At 38.0% G+C, this 17,411-nt stretch overlaps 1 protein-coding gene across 1 annotated transcript in view; it reads right to left on the reverse strand.

The window, feature by feature from the left end:
• Nucleotides 1-17,411, reverse strand: part of CTNNA2 (catenin alpha 2) — a 478,603-nt gene that overhangs the window by 407,518 nt on the left and 53,674 nt on the right. Inside the window, exon 2 of the mRNA XM_066548773.1 lies at nucleotides 12,557-12,663. Coding sequence (XP_066404870.1) covers nucleotides 12,557-12,658 — 102 coding nt within the window. The 5' untranslated portion in view covers nucleotides 12,659-12,663. The remainder of the gene's footprint in view (nucleotides 1-12,556; nucleotides 12,664-17,411) is intronic.

Consider the following 17,411-nt stretch of genomic DNA (forward strand, 5'->3'; position numbering starts at 1 on the left):
TTAAACAAAACCTTTTAAACCTTTAAACTTTTAACAAAAATCTAACGCTACTTTCTACCCAATATTCAGAACAACTAAAATCTAAGTACAGAGATGGACTCACAGAATGCCCTTGGAGAGGGTAAAACAAAACCTGAAAGACAACCAAGGTGGAAACACAGGAAAGCCCCTTACAAAGAGACTGAAATCTCTAGCAATATGAAAATATAAAATAATGTTCCTAATTTTGTCTTACTGGCCAAGCAAACCAGCAAGGAAATAGAAGATTCTGTCTCCAGAGCTGTCTGCCACTCAGGGATGGGAAGAGATGCAGCTCACAGCCTGGATTTTCTTCTGTGCTCAAACACAAGCACAATTGTGATAATTCACTTCTGGGGAATTTTGGAAGGAATTTGAGATGGCACTTCTGAGTTGTTTTTGATAATTCAGTTCATTTTCTTAATTTTCACATAAGCAGGAAGGATGAGTCTGGCTCAAATTGTTATAGTATGGTTTAGAAGGTTACAAGACTTATAGCTACATGACTTTTTAAGGATTTATTGACAAATAAAACCCTGCTAACAAGGATATTTATTTTTTTACCTAATCTTTAAATATTTTGTCTTATGGATTTATGGTACAGTGTAACTTTTTTTAGCCAACCATGTTGTGGTACTGTTACTGTACTGCATTCTAATCTCTTTGTTTACTTTTGTAGCTATTTTATTTTTTTTATATCTTAAACTCTAAACTTTCTTTTAATTAGCGTAACTTGTCTCTTTGAGCTATAAACCTACATTCTTGCTTCTAGCACCTAAGTTTGGAAGCCTTTTCCAAGGTCTTAGATCAAATCTTGTGTTTAATTCTAAGCTTTGGCTTGCAGGCCCAAAGTTCTGAGAGTTCTCTGCACTTTGGATTCCAACACAAAATTAAATTGACTTTCAGGAGCTCTTGAGAGTTGCAGTAACAGCATTAAAAATATTCTGTGGATGAGAAGGGTCGTGTGTAAAGTCATGGCAGTGATTTCTGGCTGGAACTAAATGATGTGACCCTGATACATCCTGAACACAGGAGCTGGAATGCTGCTGAATTCAGGAACTCCAAAATGCACATATCTCTTTGCCACTGGGTTTAATCATCATTATAAGTGGCTCAAAAAGAAATGCTTATTTTACAGGGCATGGACCATTATAAAATTAGCTCACTGATCACAGTCAGCACTACAACAAGGATACACCTGCCTGTTTCCAGCTCCTCTAGCAAGTACTTCAGTTGTGTCAGACAGGAACTGCTCAAATAAAAACCATTTCCTTTTCCATGAAGGGTAAAAACACTGCCACAAACTTTGTTAATCCACCACATTCCAACAGTCAACAATATCACATGGCATGTACATGAAAACACTCAGTCCCTCAGCCTAAAAAGGAATTAAAAATATAAATATTACAGGCTATGGAAGCATTCATAAAGATCTCATGAGGTGGAACACAGGAATGAAGCAGATTTAAAGAATATGTACCAAGGAGACAGAAAAGGAAGAAGAAAAAGACAACATATATCTATCTATATCTATTTTAATATCTATAGATACTGATATTATAGGAGCTAGGATAGATATCTATCTTCTTTTTCTTATGCCTTATATGCATGCATTTCCCTCAGTTTTTTCCCTCCTTGTCAGGAAAGTATAAATGTACCTGCCAATTAAAGTATTTCAAGCAGAGTAGTAAAGGCTTAATCACACCACACTAAGGGTGTAGATGAGTGTAATTCCCTGGGAAAAAGTGGAATACATTAATACAGCTTCCCTGGAAACAACTCCACATTCAGAAGCCATTCAGCACACTGGGTTATGTTTTTACATTAACACCTTCCAATGGAAGTATTTATTATTAGCATAAGCAGATACAATACATTTTCATTACTAGGGAGCAAGATGAAATGAATCAGAAAAATTAATTCTCATTGCAAATCTCCTTTCTCCAAAACCCTTCTCTGAAAACTTACAGATTAATTGTTTGTACAAGGAGATAAGGATTTAGAGCAAGAAAGTGCAGAGGTTTCAGCCTTGTCCAGTTGTGAGTCCAGCCTGGAGCTGGCTGGGATTGGCTCCATGGACATGGGGAAGCTTCCAGCAGCTTCTCACTGAACCCTGTAGTCCCCTCCCTACCAAAACCTGGCATGAAAACCCAATATTTTTGGTTTATCTTTTTCCACATTACCACTTTCTTAAGTGAAAATTAATCTGTATTTCTTAAAATTTTACATATAATCAATTTCATCTATTTTCATCTTTAAAACAGGTTTATAAAGAGCAATACACACATTAAATGTCAAGGTTACTTTGTTATGACCATGCTTTTTTTTTTTTTTTTTGCTAAACACCCTTTTATTCGTAAAGGAAGAGAGGAAATTTGTGCAGATAGTCCTTTGTTCCACACTGACCCAAGAAACTGAATGAGAATGAAAATTCTAGCGCTGGCTTCATTTAGGATATTAAAAAGACTTACTTAAGAAAAAAAAGATATCTACAAAAAAGAAAATTTCTACTCAGCAGAGAAATATTCCTTGTATTCATCAAAGGTCATCTGCACAATATTGAATTAATCTGTGTTGAATAAGCTAAGCAAGAGTTATATATCCTTAATACCCTCATTATAAATTAGTAAAGGTTTGAAGTTCCATCAATGAGGACCAACGCACTACAGGAGTACAGAGAAATAGACTACAGAAGAGACTCCAATACACAAAGAGGAAAATATTAATCATGCCATTGAAAGAGACAAGTAGAAGAGGATATTTCTTCCCAATCTGAGCATTTGCTGCTCAGACACATAATATTCAAGAACACCAACCTCTGATAAGCTTGTGAGAAAAGATACTGAAAATTAATATACCAAACAGGAAAATAAATATGGTAATTTACACCATGTGCTTAAGGCACAATCACACCATTTTCTTAAGGCAAAACTTCATCTAAATTTCTCTGGCTGAAAATCAAGGTCATCTTTAAAATACACCAAAAGCTCAGATATCTCTTGTTACCAAAAAAAAAAAATATTTTCATAAAACAGCCAAAATTACCAAAAAATCTACTTGGATCCATTAAAGGTTGCACACCCAATGGAATCAATATTCCAAAGAAATTAACAAAGGAAACAAACAGAAATCAAACCCAAAATACCCATGTATCCATGCCCCGAGTCCTTTGAACTGCAAATAAATCAGTCCTTGTTCAGAAATACATATTGAAGGGCAATGGAACAGAAACTGCCACTGCTTCTCAGAACATGGATCATTAGAATTAGGTTAATTAACACCTCAAAGCAAAATCTTGTAATTAGGGTATTATTTTTGTAATTAGGATTATTTTCTAGCTGTTCTAACTTTTGCAGACTGATGACACACACAGCTAATGAAGTTAATGAAAAAGAAGAAAGTGAGTAAGATTTTCAGATCACTCTGAAGAATGAAGCTAAGATGGATTACAAACTTCAATATCCAAATTGCCCCCAAAGTCATTAGAAACATACATATTTAATCACAGAGGTGCTGCTCTAGTTTCTCTTTTCCCTGGCAAATCTGATCAATGACAGAAAATAAGGGAGGGAGGGAGGGATTGCTCCTTCCATGATTCAGAAAGAGAGAACACCCATTACTGCAGGGTTTTGTTCTTCCAGTAATTATTTTCCCAGTTTTATAACTCCTGGCGGACCTAGAGACCTTTAAGATCAACAAGTCCAACCATTAACTGAGGACAACTAAACCACACCCTCAAGTGCCACATCCACAGGTTTTCTGACCACTTCCACAGATGGTGACTCCACTCCCTTCACAACTCCTTCCATGATGAAATTTCCCCAATATCCAATCTAAAGCTCCCCTGGCCCAGCCTGAGGCCGTTCCCTCTCCTCCTGTCCCTGTTCCCTGGAGCAGAGCCCGACCCCCCCGGCTGTCCCCTCCTGTCAGGAGCTGTGCAGAGCCACAAGGGCCCCCCTGAGCCTCCTTTGCTCCAGGCTGAGCCCCTGCCCAGCTCCCTCAGCCTCTCCTGGGGCTCCAGACCCTTCCCCAGCTCCGTTCCCCTCCCTGGACAGCTCCAGCCCCTCCAGGTCTCTCTTGTCATGAGGGGCCCAAACTGACCCCAGGGTTTAAAATGCCTCATGAGTGCCACGCTTCAAAAGTGTATCCAATTCTTCATCAAAGATTCAGGTAGCACTGATGTCCCCATCTTTCCAGCTGGTACGTAATTTACCCTTTATTTATAGTTTATATTCACTTATCATTTCATTTTCAAGGGAGAGGATTGTGTAGGATTAATAAAAAACCTTCTCTACAAGACAGCCTCTTGCTGATACACAAACATACACTGAGGTTAAGACCACAATACCTCTTAACTTACTGAGTTACTACTTGTACTGCAAATCCTACTTCAAAATCCCTGATGAGGCTGTTTAGTGTTTGGATGTTCTATTTTCGGGGTGTGAATGCCATATCCTAGTTTAGTTAAGATTAGAATCATAAAATACTATTTACATTGTAAGTGCTACCAGAAATAGTCTCAAAATCTATACTGGCAGCAAATTTAGGACAATTTCTTTTTAATTGATAAGCCTTTGCATAGATGAAATGCATCCCAAGTCTTTAGGCTTCCATTAAAAGACAAAACCACAATAATTCACGTAATTTTTCTCTGATCTCATTCCAATTTGTCAACTGCTCTTTTGAGAAGGGGAAATCCTTCCAATAATAATCTCATTAACAAATACTATGTTACAACAATAATAATGCTTAAATAAAATTTACTTTACACCCAGCAGCTGATGCACTTAAGGATCATTTTATCATGTTACGATGAGCTCACATTCAGTTGGATATTTGAAAATCTATTTTGAAGTTGCTGCTTAACAAACCATACCAAGACCCTGCTCATACAGTATGTGACTAAAATTCTTTATTTTAATACATTTGATTCACATTTAGTGATATTAAAAACATTTTATTTAAGTTGCCCCCCCCGTTAAAGCACCACATTTGTATGACAAAAATATCCTAGACTTAGAACCATTCCAGTTATATAAATTATTATATTAGCACTTGTATCTACTGCAGTAATTCTGCAGTCTTTAATTTAACCACTGGAAAAAAAAAATGTGTCAAAGACTTTGAGTAAATGAAATTTTATGTTATCAACAAGGATTTCCTTATCAGCCAAAATGAAAATCCATTTCAGATTTTGTATCAATGCCACTGTCTTTCAATTATGCAACCATCTTTTAAAACATAAGGTGATATACCTGTCCTGCTTTAATCAGCATTTTTAACACAAAAGAAAATGTAATTTGCCAATATATTTGTTAACCCTGAGAAATTTTGGAAGTGACAGGCAGTTCACAAGATGTTTTTAAAAAAAAACCCCAAAACATAGAACTGCTTTTCAGCAAACTGGGAAAAAATCATCTAAAAATGCAACCAGAGCAAATTTTCCCTCAAAACCTTTATATGTTCCCCTTCTACAGGGATGACCCAAATTTAATCAACAGGATTGTTAAGAACCTGCTGAGTTGTGATTTGGGGATGTGAAAAAGACTCATCCCTGTCTCACTAGACCTCTCTATACATCTTCAAGGACACAAGCAGAAGAACAACACTTCAATAATTAGATTGATCTTCTTGATTAGAGCTTGGAAATCCCAGGCAAGAATGTTTTCTGAAAAGCCTTCCATGAAAGCTGCCAGAAAACCATCTGCAGGAATAGAACTGGGTTAGAAAGCTGTCTAGACAAGTTCCAAAGATGATATTTCAGGATACAGGATGGAGACAGGATCAGGGACCTCCCTGGGCTCCAGCAATGGAACTGGTCACACTAATTATTCCCTACACTGACAGGAAAGAGCCAGGCTGGGCAGGGCTCAGAGCAACCTGGGATAGTGGAAGGTGTCCCTGCCCATGCAGGGGCTTGGAACAAGGTGATCTTTCAGGTCCTTTCCAACCAAACCATTCTTCAAATAAAATTATTTTGTCCGTATCACATAAAGACAAAAACACTTTCCAGTAACCCCGAGCTGCTAAAAATTGCCTAATGATGAAGAAAATTGAGGAGTTATCCAATGCACGGAAAATCCAGCATTTTATCCAAAGAATTACAAATTAGAGCAGGTTCATTTTAGCCATGAGCTTTTTCAGTCACAGCTTATTGCACACCCAAGATGCTCCCAGCACAATCTGCATTTCCAGCTACGATACACCAGTGACAAATTTTCTCACCATCTTTCCACCGTCTCTGCACATTGGCTTGTGCAGCAGGAGAGGAGAAAAAGCAGCCATCATATTTGCCTTGCTCTGAGTTAAGAACCATCATTCCATAAAAGCAGAACGCGGAAGTAATGGAGGAGTCCTAAATCCCTCTGAGTCCTCATTCTCCCCTCTGCAAATGCCAACATGCATAAAATCCAAAGTACAAACGTAAACACCTCTGAACAGTGGGTAAAATGTGAGGCACAGACTGACAAGGTCCAGATCTTACAGGACACTGCATTCCAAAAATACCCTGCAGCTTTCAAGCATGGGAGAGTAAAAATAGAAATGACAAAATTTAGCTAAAGGTTCTCCTAGACAGCGCAAAAAGTCTCCACGTTGAGAGGATCCCAACTAGAGCTGGCACAAACGTTACTGAAACAATGGTAAACAAGAAACAGGAATAGCCAGGGTGCAGCAGATGCCTCTCTAATGGTTAAAAAAACATCCTGAAGTAAAAAGGCAGCTGGCAATGCTCAGTTCAGGAATTATTTTAGGCAATACATAGTACAAACTTAGGACAAGAGCAAACAGCACAAGTTGTGCCATGGGAGGTTCAGATTGGATATCAAGGAAAAGTTCCTCACTGGAGGGGTGGTCAAGCACCAGGACAGGCTGCCCAGGGCAGTGATGGAGCCCCCATCCCCGGCATGATGTAAAAACTGTGTGGATGTGGCACTTGGGGACATGGTCAGTGGTGGCCTTGGCAGTGCTGGAGAACAGTTGGACTTGATGATCTTAGAGGGTTTTTTCCACTTGAACAATTGCATGCTTCTATAATGCTGGAGAAGGACAGGAGGATTCTCTTCCTATTCAACATAACAACTTCATAAAAATGTTTGAAGTTCAGTTTCAGAGAGAAAAGTTCCATATTCCTTTTGTGCTATGATTTGACTTTGTCTCCCCAGCATCACCCAAATCCATGCACAGTCCAAGCTACCACACTCCCAGAAACACCACAGATTTGGGACTGCTCTGACAGGAGGAGCCTAAACAAGAATTAGTTTCACTACTGAGAGAATAGTCCTGTTCAGGTAAAAAAAAATAATAATACTGAGCTAATATTAACCTTATTATACAATTGAATTGAGCATGAGTGATCAAAAAATAAACCTTTAGAACTCATTTTCCCTTAGGTCTCTCTTGAAGGCAAATTCAGCTGAATCCAGCTACCAAATAAAGAAATTGCTGGAGAATTCAGTGCAATTACTGAAACAAGTGCAACAGGTATCAGGCATGAAGTGCTCCATTACCCACCTTCTCCCCAACTTGTTTGAAATATGCAAAGACATTCACCAACCCTATAAAAGTAAAGCTGTGGTTCAAATGCAGCTGACAAGATTAATAAATGTCTTTCTCATGGAAAAGAGCACACCAGATTTAGGGTTCAAATGCAGTAAAACCAAGGTTCACCAAATATTAGTAATATCCAATTCATTGGAATTGTTGGGAGTACAGTTATGTTTATTTATCTATGGCAATATAGAAATTTGCTCTTTTTCCAAACACAGAGTACAAGGGATTGGATTAGGCCTAAATTCATGAATAACAACATCAGCCATGATTATTATGATTTTCTATATAAACAATACGAAATAAAACTATTTGTAATTTTACCCAATGGCTTATCTATTTCACAGATATAGCCAATTAATTTTACTGAGTGATGCTATTATTTTTTAAAAATGCAAAATCATTAATCAATTATTTTTAGTCTGCCTCATGATAGATTGTTGCTTCCTTTAAGATGCTGAAAGTGGTATCTTAAATTCATTGGAAAAAGCCCACAGAACATGCACTGCAATCAGAACTGTCTCTCCACAGCAAATCTAGAAAGACAAAAGTGTGTCACACTGAAGGAAAACAGAATCAGTCACAAACAATCTGCAACAGGAACGCTCACCATTATTTGTGCTGTTGTTAAAACCCTGGAATAATAAGTAACAGTCAAAAAATGTAAAGATCCCAAAAGGCACAACTGCTGCATGGCTCTGGTAAATAAAGGTACAGTTGTAAACACCCACGTAGGCTGAGTATTTAAAATTCCTAGGCAAAACTAATGAAAAGAACCACAGATTGACATTAGAAAATTTAAACCTTAGCAATAGAGAAAATCTCATCTTCTCATCTTCAAAAACTTGACACAGCTCCTTAATCTTTTCATCTGTTTGTACATACATGATTATTTTTTGGTGCTTTTCAACAAAAAATTGCATGGATATTGGTGGTTTATAGTTGGCAATTATTTCTTTTTCTTCTTAACATATATATATGGCATTCATATTCATATTTAATCACCACTCAAAACCAACAGCAACCACAAAAATCCCCTGACTCCTTATGGATAACCTCCAACAGTCTTATTTTTCAGCTATACATAAAATATCACGTAATTGCAGTTAAAACCTTCCTAAAAATGTAATTCTTTTTTCTTAGGAAAACCACCCACAGTCTAACAAATAAAATTGCAACCCACTTGGTAACTATGCAGGAAGGTGAGAGTAATAGGCAGCAACCCTTCAGAATATGTTTTAGTTATATATTTCCTTATAAACATGTAATGGAATTAAAAATTATAAGACTCATAGTAAAACAAAAGGTCAGAAAACAAAACTACCAACAAATACAATTACCTTATGCTTTTAGCTAATTGTGACACTGAAGCCAGAGGAAATAAACACATTCCAATTAGTAATTTCAACCCAGTGGAGAACAGACATTCTAATGATTTTTTTCCAGCACGCATTTCTTAGAAAATCTCAGTAATGGCAAGTTAATAAATGACATGACAGGGGCTACCTGCTCCTCTTCCACCATGACAACAAGCACTGGGAACAGGGTACCCCAGCCAGCTCCAAGACTCTCACAGCTCTGACAGCCACACAATGTTTTAATTAGTTTGCTAGTTCAGGGCTTCCTAGAATAAACGCAGTTCTGTCATTTCTAATGCATTCTCATGATCAGTTAATGGATTTTTGGATTTATTTTGCCTCCAGCTCAGACAACCTTCTTGTCTTCTAATTTCTTCTAAATCAGTTCCTAGGTTATCCATATTTTCTCATCTGGAACACTAATGAGCTTGTCTAAAATTCACTTTTAACGCACCATTCTCCTACCCTGACTCACTGAGGTGCTCTTTGTCAAACCCACATCACATTTCTGCATTACTCTCCAAAGTATCAGTAGAGATCTGTGGTGTTTGTGAGGGTCCCCAGGACATGGTGAGAGATGAGAATCTGACTCCATGTTCTCAGGAGGCTGATTTATTATAATATTCTATCAATATTCTATCAATATTCTATCAATATTCTATCAATATTCTATCAATATTCTATCAATATTCTATCAATATTCTATCAATAAATGCTATACTAAACTATACTAAAAGAAAGAGAAACAGTACATCAGAAGGCTTAACAGGAATGAAGAATAAAAACTCGTGACTGACTCAGAGTCTGACACAGCTGGTTGTGATTGGCCATTAGGAAAAAACAATTCACATGGAACCAACCAAACATTCACCTGCTGGTAAACAATGTCCAGACCACATTCCAAAGCAGCAAACACAGGAGCAGCAATCAAATAATTGTTTTCATTCCTCTCAGCTTCCCAGGAGAAAATCCTGGGCAAAGAGGATTTTCAGAAAATATAATGGTGACAGAGAGCAGTGGATGTACCATCATCTGGAAACCTGTCAGTCATGCTTGTACACATACACTGAGTTCAGGGTCTAACTTCACAGATACAAAGGACTAAATTAGGACTCTTGGAGCCCTAAAACTTGTGTACAACAATTTCCAGTTTTTCCAGCATTGTCCAAAATCATACACAGCATGGAGAACAAAAAGATACTCTGATTATTCAAAGGCAAAAGCCAAAATGAAACATGAATTTGTCGTGCTGGTGCTGGAAATCACAGGATCAGGCAAAATCTGGCTGTAGGGGACTCAGGATTAAATCTGCTCCAAACTGCTGGTCAAAATTCCTTTACAACTCCCTGAAAGGAGGTTGTGCCAAGGCAGGGATTGTCTCATCCCCCAGACAAGCAAGAGGATGAGAGGACACAGCCTGGAGCTGTGGTCAGGTTGGAAATCAGGAGGAATTTTCTCACTGAAAGGGTGGTCAGGCATTGGAACTGCCAGGGAGGTTTGGAGTCCCCATCCCTGGAGGTGTCCAAGGAATGGCTGGGAGTGGCACTCAGTGCTCTGGGCTGGGGACAAGGTGGGGACTGGGCAAAAGTTGGACTCTATCATCTTGGAGGGCTTTTCCAACCTGAATTATTCCATGGAAGTAGGACTGCCTTCAAAGGCTGCTCAGAAACTTCTTTGAAAGTTCTGCTGCATTTTGTGGCCATCAAATCTCTCTCTTCTACCCAGTGACCTGTTTCAATGACTTATGGAAGAACTTCCCATCTCCAAGATCTCCTCCTCATTAAGCAGCTCATTTGAATCCACAAGTGGCCTTCAGAGCTCAAACTGAATGGGATTAAATACCTATACATTTATCTATTTATTTACTTATTTGCAAGATAAAGTTTCAAATTAGATGTTCTCTCCCTCAGGAAGGAAATTGCTTTGAAACTTTTTAAGGAGATCCCAATCTTTTTATCTTTTTGCACGTGGCATCTTGTGGAGGCTGGCACTGCACAGGCAGAGGTAAACCAGAGATTATTCCTGACCTGAGCAGGCTGCAAATGCTATTTCAGGCAGAAAAAAAAAAAAACAAAACAAAAGATATTTAAAACTGGGATGATCCTTAACTTATCTGAGAAAAAACAGAAAGAGCAGCTGAACAGCCTCAGCTAGAAATGCAACAGATAAAGGCAATCTGAAGGTAACACATTTTTCATCACTTGGAGCTTTCGTGATTCCATTTGTGTGGCTCATATAAAACAGGTTTTAGTCAAACATACTACACTGGAATCAAAGTAGAGGGAAATAAGCAAATCTACTCATTTCCCTAATACAAGAAATCAAATCACATGTTCAAAAAGGAGGTTTTACTTTATTTATTCATATTATCTAGAATTCTATGAAAAGAAGAACTCAGAATGGAAATATTCATAAAAGTTGAATAAAACAATAGCCTAACATTTCTCTACCCTCTCTTGACAGCATTTTATTTTTTCCCTAGTCTCCTTGACACACTGCTAAAATAGAAACACATTGTTGCTCATCAAAATACAATCTTGGGAACATGAGTTTTTATCATTGAAGAAATCCAAGTCCTGCAGCTCAGCTTGTCATTTCTTGATTGGCATCTGCTCAAGCATGCTATCAAACCAAGGCGTAGCTGAGCCCAAAGTTAACCCAGCACCTGGTGAAACTGTGAAGCTACAATGGTACTTCTGGGCTGATGATCTCCCTTCTCTGGGCAAAGCAGCAGAAAATAAAGCAAAAGGAGAACAAGAAATTCCTCCCAGAGGACACAATAACTTGGGTTTCACAACAGAGTTTGGTGCACAGCAGCTTCACTTGCTGATGCTGGTCAGTTTATCAGAGAACTGGCAACCTCATTTTCAGCTGGTTTCACAGTGAATTCAGGATTTTAGTCTGTCTTTCATACCAAGAACAAAATTATAAGGGTTTATAATGGAAGTTAGTTACCATGTTATCACCATGTGGAATGAAAGAAATTCTCTGCCTCGAGTCTGTGAAGTCATGCACACGGTTACACAGTTACAGACTTTCATGTCCAGAATAATTTGTAGAGAAATAACAATTTTTTTTCAAAAACAAAGAAAGACACCCAGATGTCATTTCTTTGGAAAGTGACTCACTGAAAGAGCAGAGAAACCATACAGAGACATCATTTTGGGGGAATTAAAGACACAGCTTTCCCTTATTAACAGCAGCTTGGAAACAAAAAGGCACCAGGCCTCTACAAACACTCCATAAAAACAGGTTTTAATAGTTTCTGTAATTTGGATGGTTGGTTTTGGTTTGTTTTCATTTTGAACCTGTCTTTCATGGTGAAATAACAAACCAGAAGCATGTCTCAGTCAGACCCCTACTTTAGACTGCCTGTTTGTTAAGTTTCTAAATTGCTGTATAAGACAGATATAAGTAAATAGTTGTTACTACTGTATTCCTGCTCACATTTTGAGACCATAAATTATTTAGAACAAGAGTCTCTAAACATGTTTGAACAGAGCTTTCCAACAGAGATCACAAACAAAAACTGCTCATGTTTTTATTATCAACTACTATTAAGATAATTATGTAAAGAGAGTAAATACAGCATCAGGCTGAAGGAAGAAACAAAACAAACCAAAGACACTTGCCTGGGTAACAAGTGGCTCCAATAGTCTCTCTACTGTGAGAGTCCTGATTTCCAAACTTTTGGGGTCCCATTTCAAAATGATAGGTGACGTTGCAGAAGTCATACTCCCTGGAACAGATCAAATCACACAGCATGAAAATTACTACTGCAATATCCACATACTGCATAGCATTTATTTAAAGAATAAATATTTGTAGCCACATATTAAATACTTCTCCATAATCTTGCTGGCGTGCCTCTACTCACAAGAATACCCAGGTGCACCGCTGCCATATCCAATGGGTGCTTAGATGTTTATATTCTGAATTATTTTTACTCCTGTACCTCCAACACCACAGCAGATGGGTGTGTCCTGAAAGAACCACACCCCATGGAGGGCACAGGCAGGAACCAGGTTTATCCTGAAGGACTCCATCCCATAAAGACACCCCAAACTGGAGCAGGGGAAAAGTGTAAGGAAGTTTTATGAACTTACTGAAACCCCCATTTCCCACTGCACCACTCAGCATGAGAGAGGCAAGGATCTGGAAGAGTCTGAAGTGGAATAAAACAAATTCAACAACTCTGTTCAGATTTTTGAATCAAACTTCCCCCACAATATTCAGCATTGCTTAATTTTGCATCAAGAAGAGGAGTACTCGCTCAAAGACAAAACAGATTCTCCAAACCACCTTAGGCTTAAAAGCTTAAACAAAGCCCATAATGAAGACAACAGCAAATTGCTGTCATTTTAGTCACCACTTCAGGTTTTCATGCAATTTTCTAAACAGCTGACTTCATTTTGGAAATTCCAGATACAGACAAGTCCAGCTGTCAGGCTGTAAGACACATCCAATGCACCTTATTGAGCTGGAAAGTGATTTAAGTATTTGGTGACAAGCAAAGCCACATATAAATTAACCTGTCCACCAAACCAAAGAAGACAGAAAAATCTAATAAAAAATGCTCATTTTAAAGAATTCTGATTTAAATATTTCCCTTTATTTCAAAATTAACATTAAAAATGAGAAGTCCTGTGTACCATGAGAACACTTAACAGGTAAAGGCAAACCAATAATATCATACTGGATCTCATGTGAGATTCAAGTCAGGCCCTTCTGCATACAATATCCCAAAAGTTTTAAATTGTTTTCTTCAGAAAACAATTCTACTACTTTTAACTTAGCAACTTCTGTATTTTATCTTAGCATTTTTAATCAATAAGCTAATTTCAGTACTAAAATTTACAAATAAATAAACGAGTTAATCACCACCGTAATTAAGGGAACAAAATCAAAAGGAACTCTGCTATTGCTCCTTGGATCACAATGCACTTCATGAATTCAGCAAGTTACTCACTCAGGATTTAGCAGCATTATCCAGAATATACAAAATAAATTCTACTGCTCTACTCAGGAGAGTGTCTTGAGGAATCACTATCAATCAATATAAACAGGCTGGTGAGTCTCTGCAAAAGATTCTCACTGGGTTTAAATACTTGCTCAAAAAGAGAGGCATATCAGAACTCCCTAATCAATATATTTATAAATCACACATAAAACCATCATTAGCCTCCTCTCACTTGCAAACATTTGGTAACAGAATTATCAGATAATATCTAGTGAGTGCTAAAATCACTATTATTCAGTTTCCAGTCTCCCACAAAAACCCATTAGGTTTCATGTTTTACAGTGCTGAAAACACCCAGGCGTGATTAAAGAAATTTGTGAGACAGTTTCTAGCTGCTGTAAACATGGGTGATGTGGGAGCCATCATTCTTCCAACAGATAATATTTAATTATCTTTCTGAGCCTGTTTCTTTTTCATATAAAGTTGGCTTCCACTCCAGTTGGTCTCTGGAATTCAAACAATAAACCTGAAGTAGACAATTATTCTAATTGGTTAATTATGAGTCATGATATTTTCAAATGTGTCACAGTCTTTTCACTAAGCACACTTCTCCTCACTAACTATTAACATGAGTACTCAAACTTGTCATAATTCAAAAACAAATTCAAAGCTGTACCATGCTCCAGAGCCTACAAAAGCAAATTAACTTCAGTGGATGGCAGTCATGCAGGTGATACTAAAAATAACCTGGGTGATCAGTTGTTACAGCCAGAACATCGCCAGAATAGAACCTTTACTAAAAAACAAAGCAAACATCCCTCAGAACTCAATACAAAAGGTTATTTTATTCTAATTTTATTGCTTTTTCTTTTAGTTACTATTAATAAATTTTTCTTTATACCCTTTTAAAATTTTAAACCTACTTTACTTTTTTCCCAATCCTACCTCTCAACAAAAAATAAATACACTAACAATTAACCAACACTAAATCCACCACAGTGACTTTCAAATATAAAAAGGGAACACGCAAGAAAAAACCTTATTAAAAACTTATGACAGTTTTTCATTTGCAGTCAAATCTACACCACAACAGCAAATAAGTATAAAGTAAAATTAATGTCTTTTTTCTCAACACCCCTTCAGCTGCTGTCACAACAGCAATTTTAAATGACAAGACTAAAAAGAAGTTACCTGCCCAAGTGTTTATGTAAGAATAGATGGAGTGGTTCTTCCTTGCAATTTCTACACTGAACTTCCTACGGCAAACAGGGACTGCTCAGTTGGATAAAGGACTGGATGCTCAGAGTATTTTATGACTATTTGACCAAATATTCCCCAAAAGTAGCTTTAAGTCCTCCACTGAAAGGAAATATAATTTAATAGTGCTGTAATAATACTGCCGTAGAAGTATAGAGACATTGCAGTCCTAATCCTGAAACTAGCTCCAGACTTCCTTCAAGAATATATTTTAGGAATTCTATTGCCTGTGTTTCTCCTTCCTTGAGCACGTGCCAAAATGTCTCTTGTTCTAAGCTTTTAGCTTTTCCTAAACACAGCAATACAGAAATGTCTCTATCCAGCTCAGTAATGTTCAGTGTGAGCATTTGTTTAGCCAATCTGTCTTCAAAGCCTATCTGTAAAGAAAATAAGTATTTACTTTAGCAAGTACTAACAAGTATTTACACTTGGACAACTGGAACAAGTGGAGCCAAAATCCACATCTGTCACTGTCATATTTTCTGGGAAAATCCCTTTGCCCAGGATTCTTCTCCTAGGAAGCTGAGAAGCCTCAGAGAAAAAGGAAAACAAATTCTTATCTCATTTGCTTCTCCTGTGTTGTGCTCACATGTGGAATGTGGAGATTGTTTCATTGGTTTCATGTGAATTGTTTTGATTTAGTGACCAATCACAATTAAGCTGTGTCAGGACTCTGGAAGGAGTCAGGAGTTTTCATTATTATCTTTTAGCTTTCTGTCTGTATCCTTTCTGTATTCTTTAGTATAGTTTAGTATAGTATTCTTTAATATAATATAGTATCATAAAATAACAAGTTATCCTTCTAAGAACAGAGCCAGATTCATCATTCCTGCCTTCATCTGGGAACCCTGCAAATACAAGGCACAACAGTAGAATTCTCCATTATATAACAGTCCCCAGAAGTCTAACCCCACACCACCCTTGCCACCAGCCTCTTCACACAGCATAATTTTACTTTTTGGAACATCCTACGAACCCAAAATGTTCGGCATGTGGCATTGTTTGTCTGTCACACTACAACTGCCTGGTTTTCCTCCACAACAGATCCACTCTCCCTGTGACTCACACAGAGATTTCTGAGGGTCAAAGCTGCTCACGAGTGACTGCAGCTCATTTCTGTGCTGCAACTCCAACATAAGAGTAAAAATATTTAAAATCTACATCAGCAAAAGCAACCTTTGCTGAAGCAAAGTGATAACTTTTTTAGAAATATAAACATTGCCAGTCTTGAGCAGACCTCCAGCTGTTAGTCCAGCTCACATCTGCAATGCAGACATGAAAGACAGATGGTAAACATTCCATCCAGAATAAAGTTAAAACCCTTTCTACCTGATTCATAGCAAAGCTGTAGGATTAATCAGCTGGCAGGAGTAAATTGGCAATGCTGGCAGTACAAGTCTGTACTTCCAACACTCTACTTGACACTGGAAGGCAAAAAATTATATTTATTAGTGAAAGAAAGATGTCCAGCAAAGTTGAGAAGCAGTAAGGTGAGAGGACTCAAAAGGCTAAATAGGAATAATTTAGCAAAAGAGTAACAATCTTTCCAAATAGTAAAGTTAAAAAACTTTTTAATAGTCAATGTTTAACAACTTATGCTTAAGGCATTTACATGGACTAGTGAAGAAAATCTGCTTTACATCTGATTCTCCATCAGTCACCACCCTGGATTTAATTATCATTTTGCAATCCCCATGTCCAGGCCAATAGGGCAGTTCCACACATGGTTTAAACCCAGCTGATCTCCCAGCTCAGCTCTTCCTGCAGGTTTCCACCCTTCTCCCTTGGTGAATTCCACCAGGAGCAGAACCTGCCTGAACAATAATTTGCCTTTCAGGAGTGCTCAGCCCCCTGCCTGCCTCTGCAGCCAGGCTCACAGCAGCACAGGTGACAACCAAAGCCCTGAGAAGAGCAGCACAGGCAGAGGGCAGGGCAGCCTCTCCAGACACAAAGTGATTTGAGATGAGTTAAAAACTGCACAACACAGCCTGCACTTCCTTGGTTCTCATCTGAAGATTGAGAACCACGTCAAAACAAACACCTCTCTGCACAGAGACAGACTTCTGCCAGGAATATGGAATTCCTTCCAGCAGGATACACAAGCCCTTGAGACAGACAGAGGAAAAAAAAAATCTGACTGATTCCACATTTGCTTCACTGGGAGGTGGAAATCTAAAGACATGAATGGTTGTACCCTTGGGGCTGCCTACAGAGCATAGCAGAGATGCACAAGCTGGCTCTGGATTGGTACAGGGCAGGCAGGAGCACAG

This window comes from Molothrus aeneus, chromosome 4 (genome assembly GCF_037042795.1).
Source record: "Molothrus aeneus isolate 106 chromosome 4, BPBGC_Maene_1.0, whole genome shotgun sequence".
Classification (NCBI taxonomy): Eukaryota; Metazoa; Chordata; class Aves; order Passeriformes; family Icteridae; genus Molothrus; species Molothrus aeneus.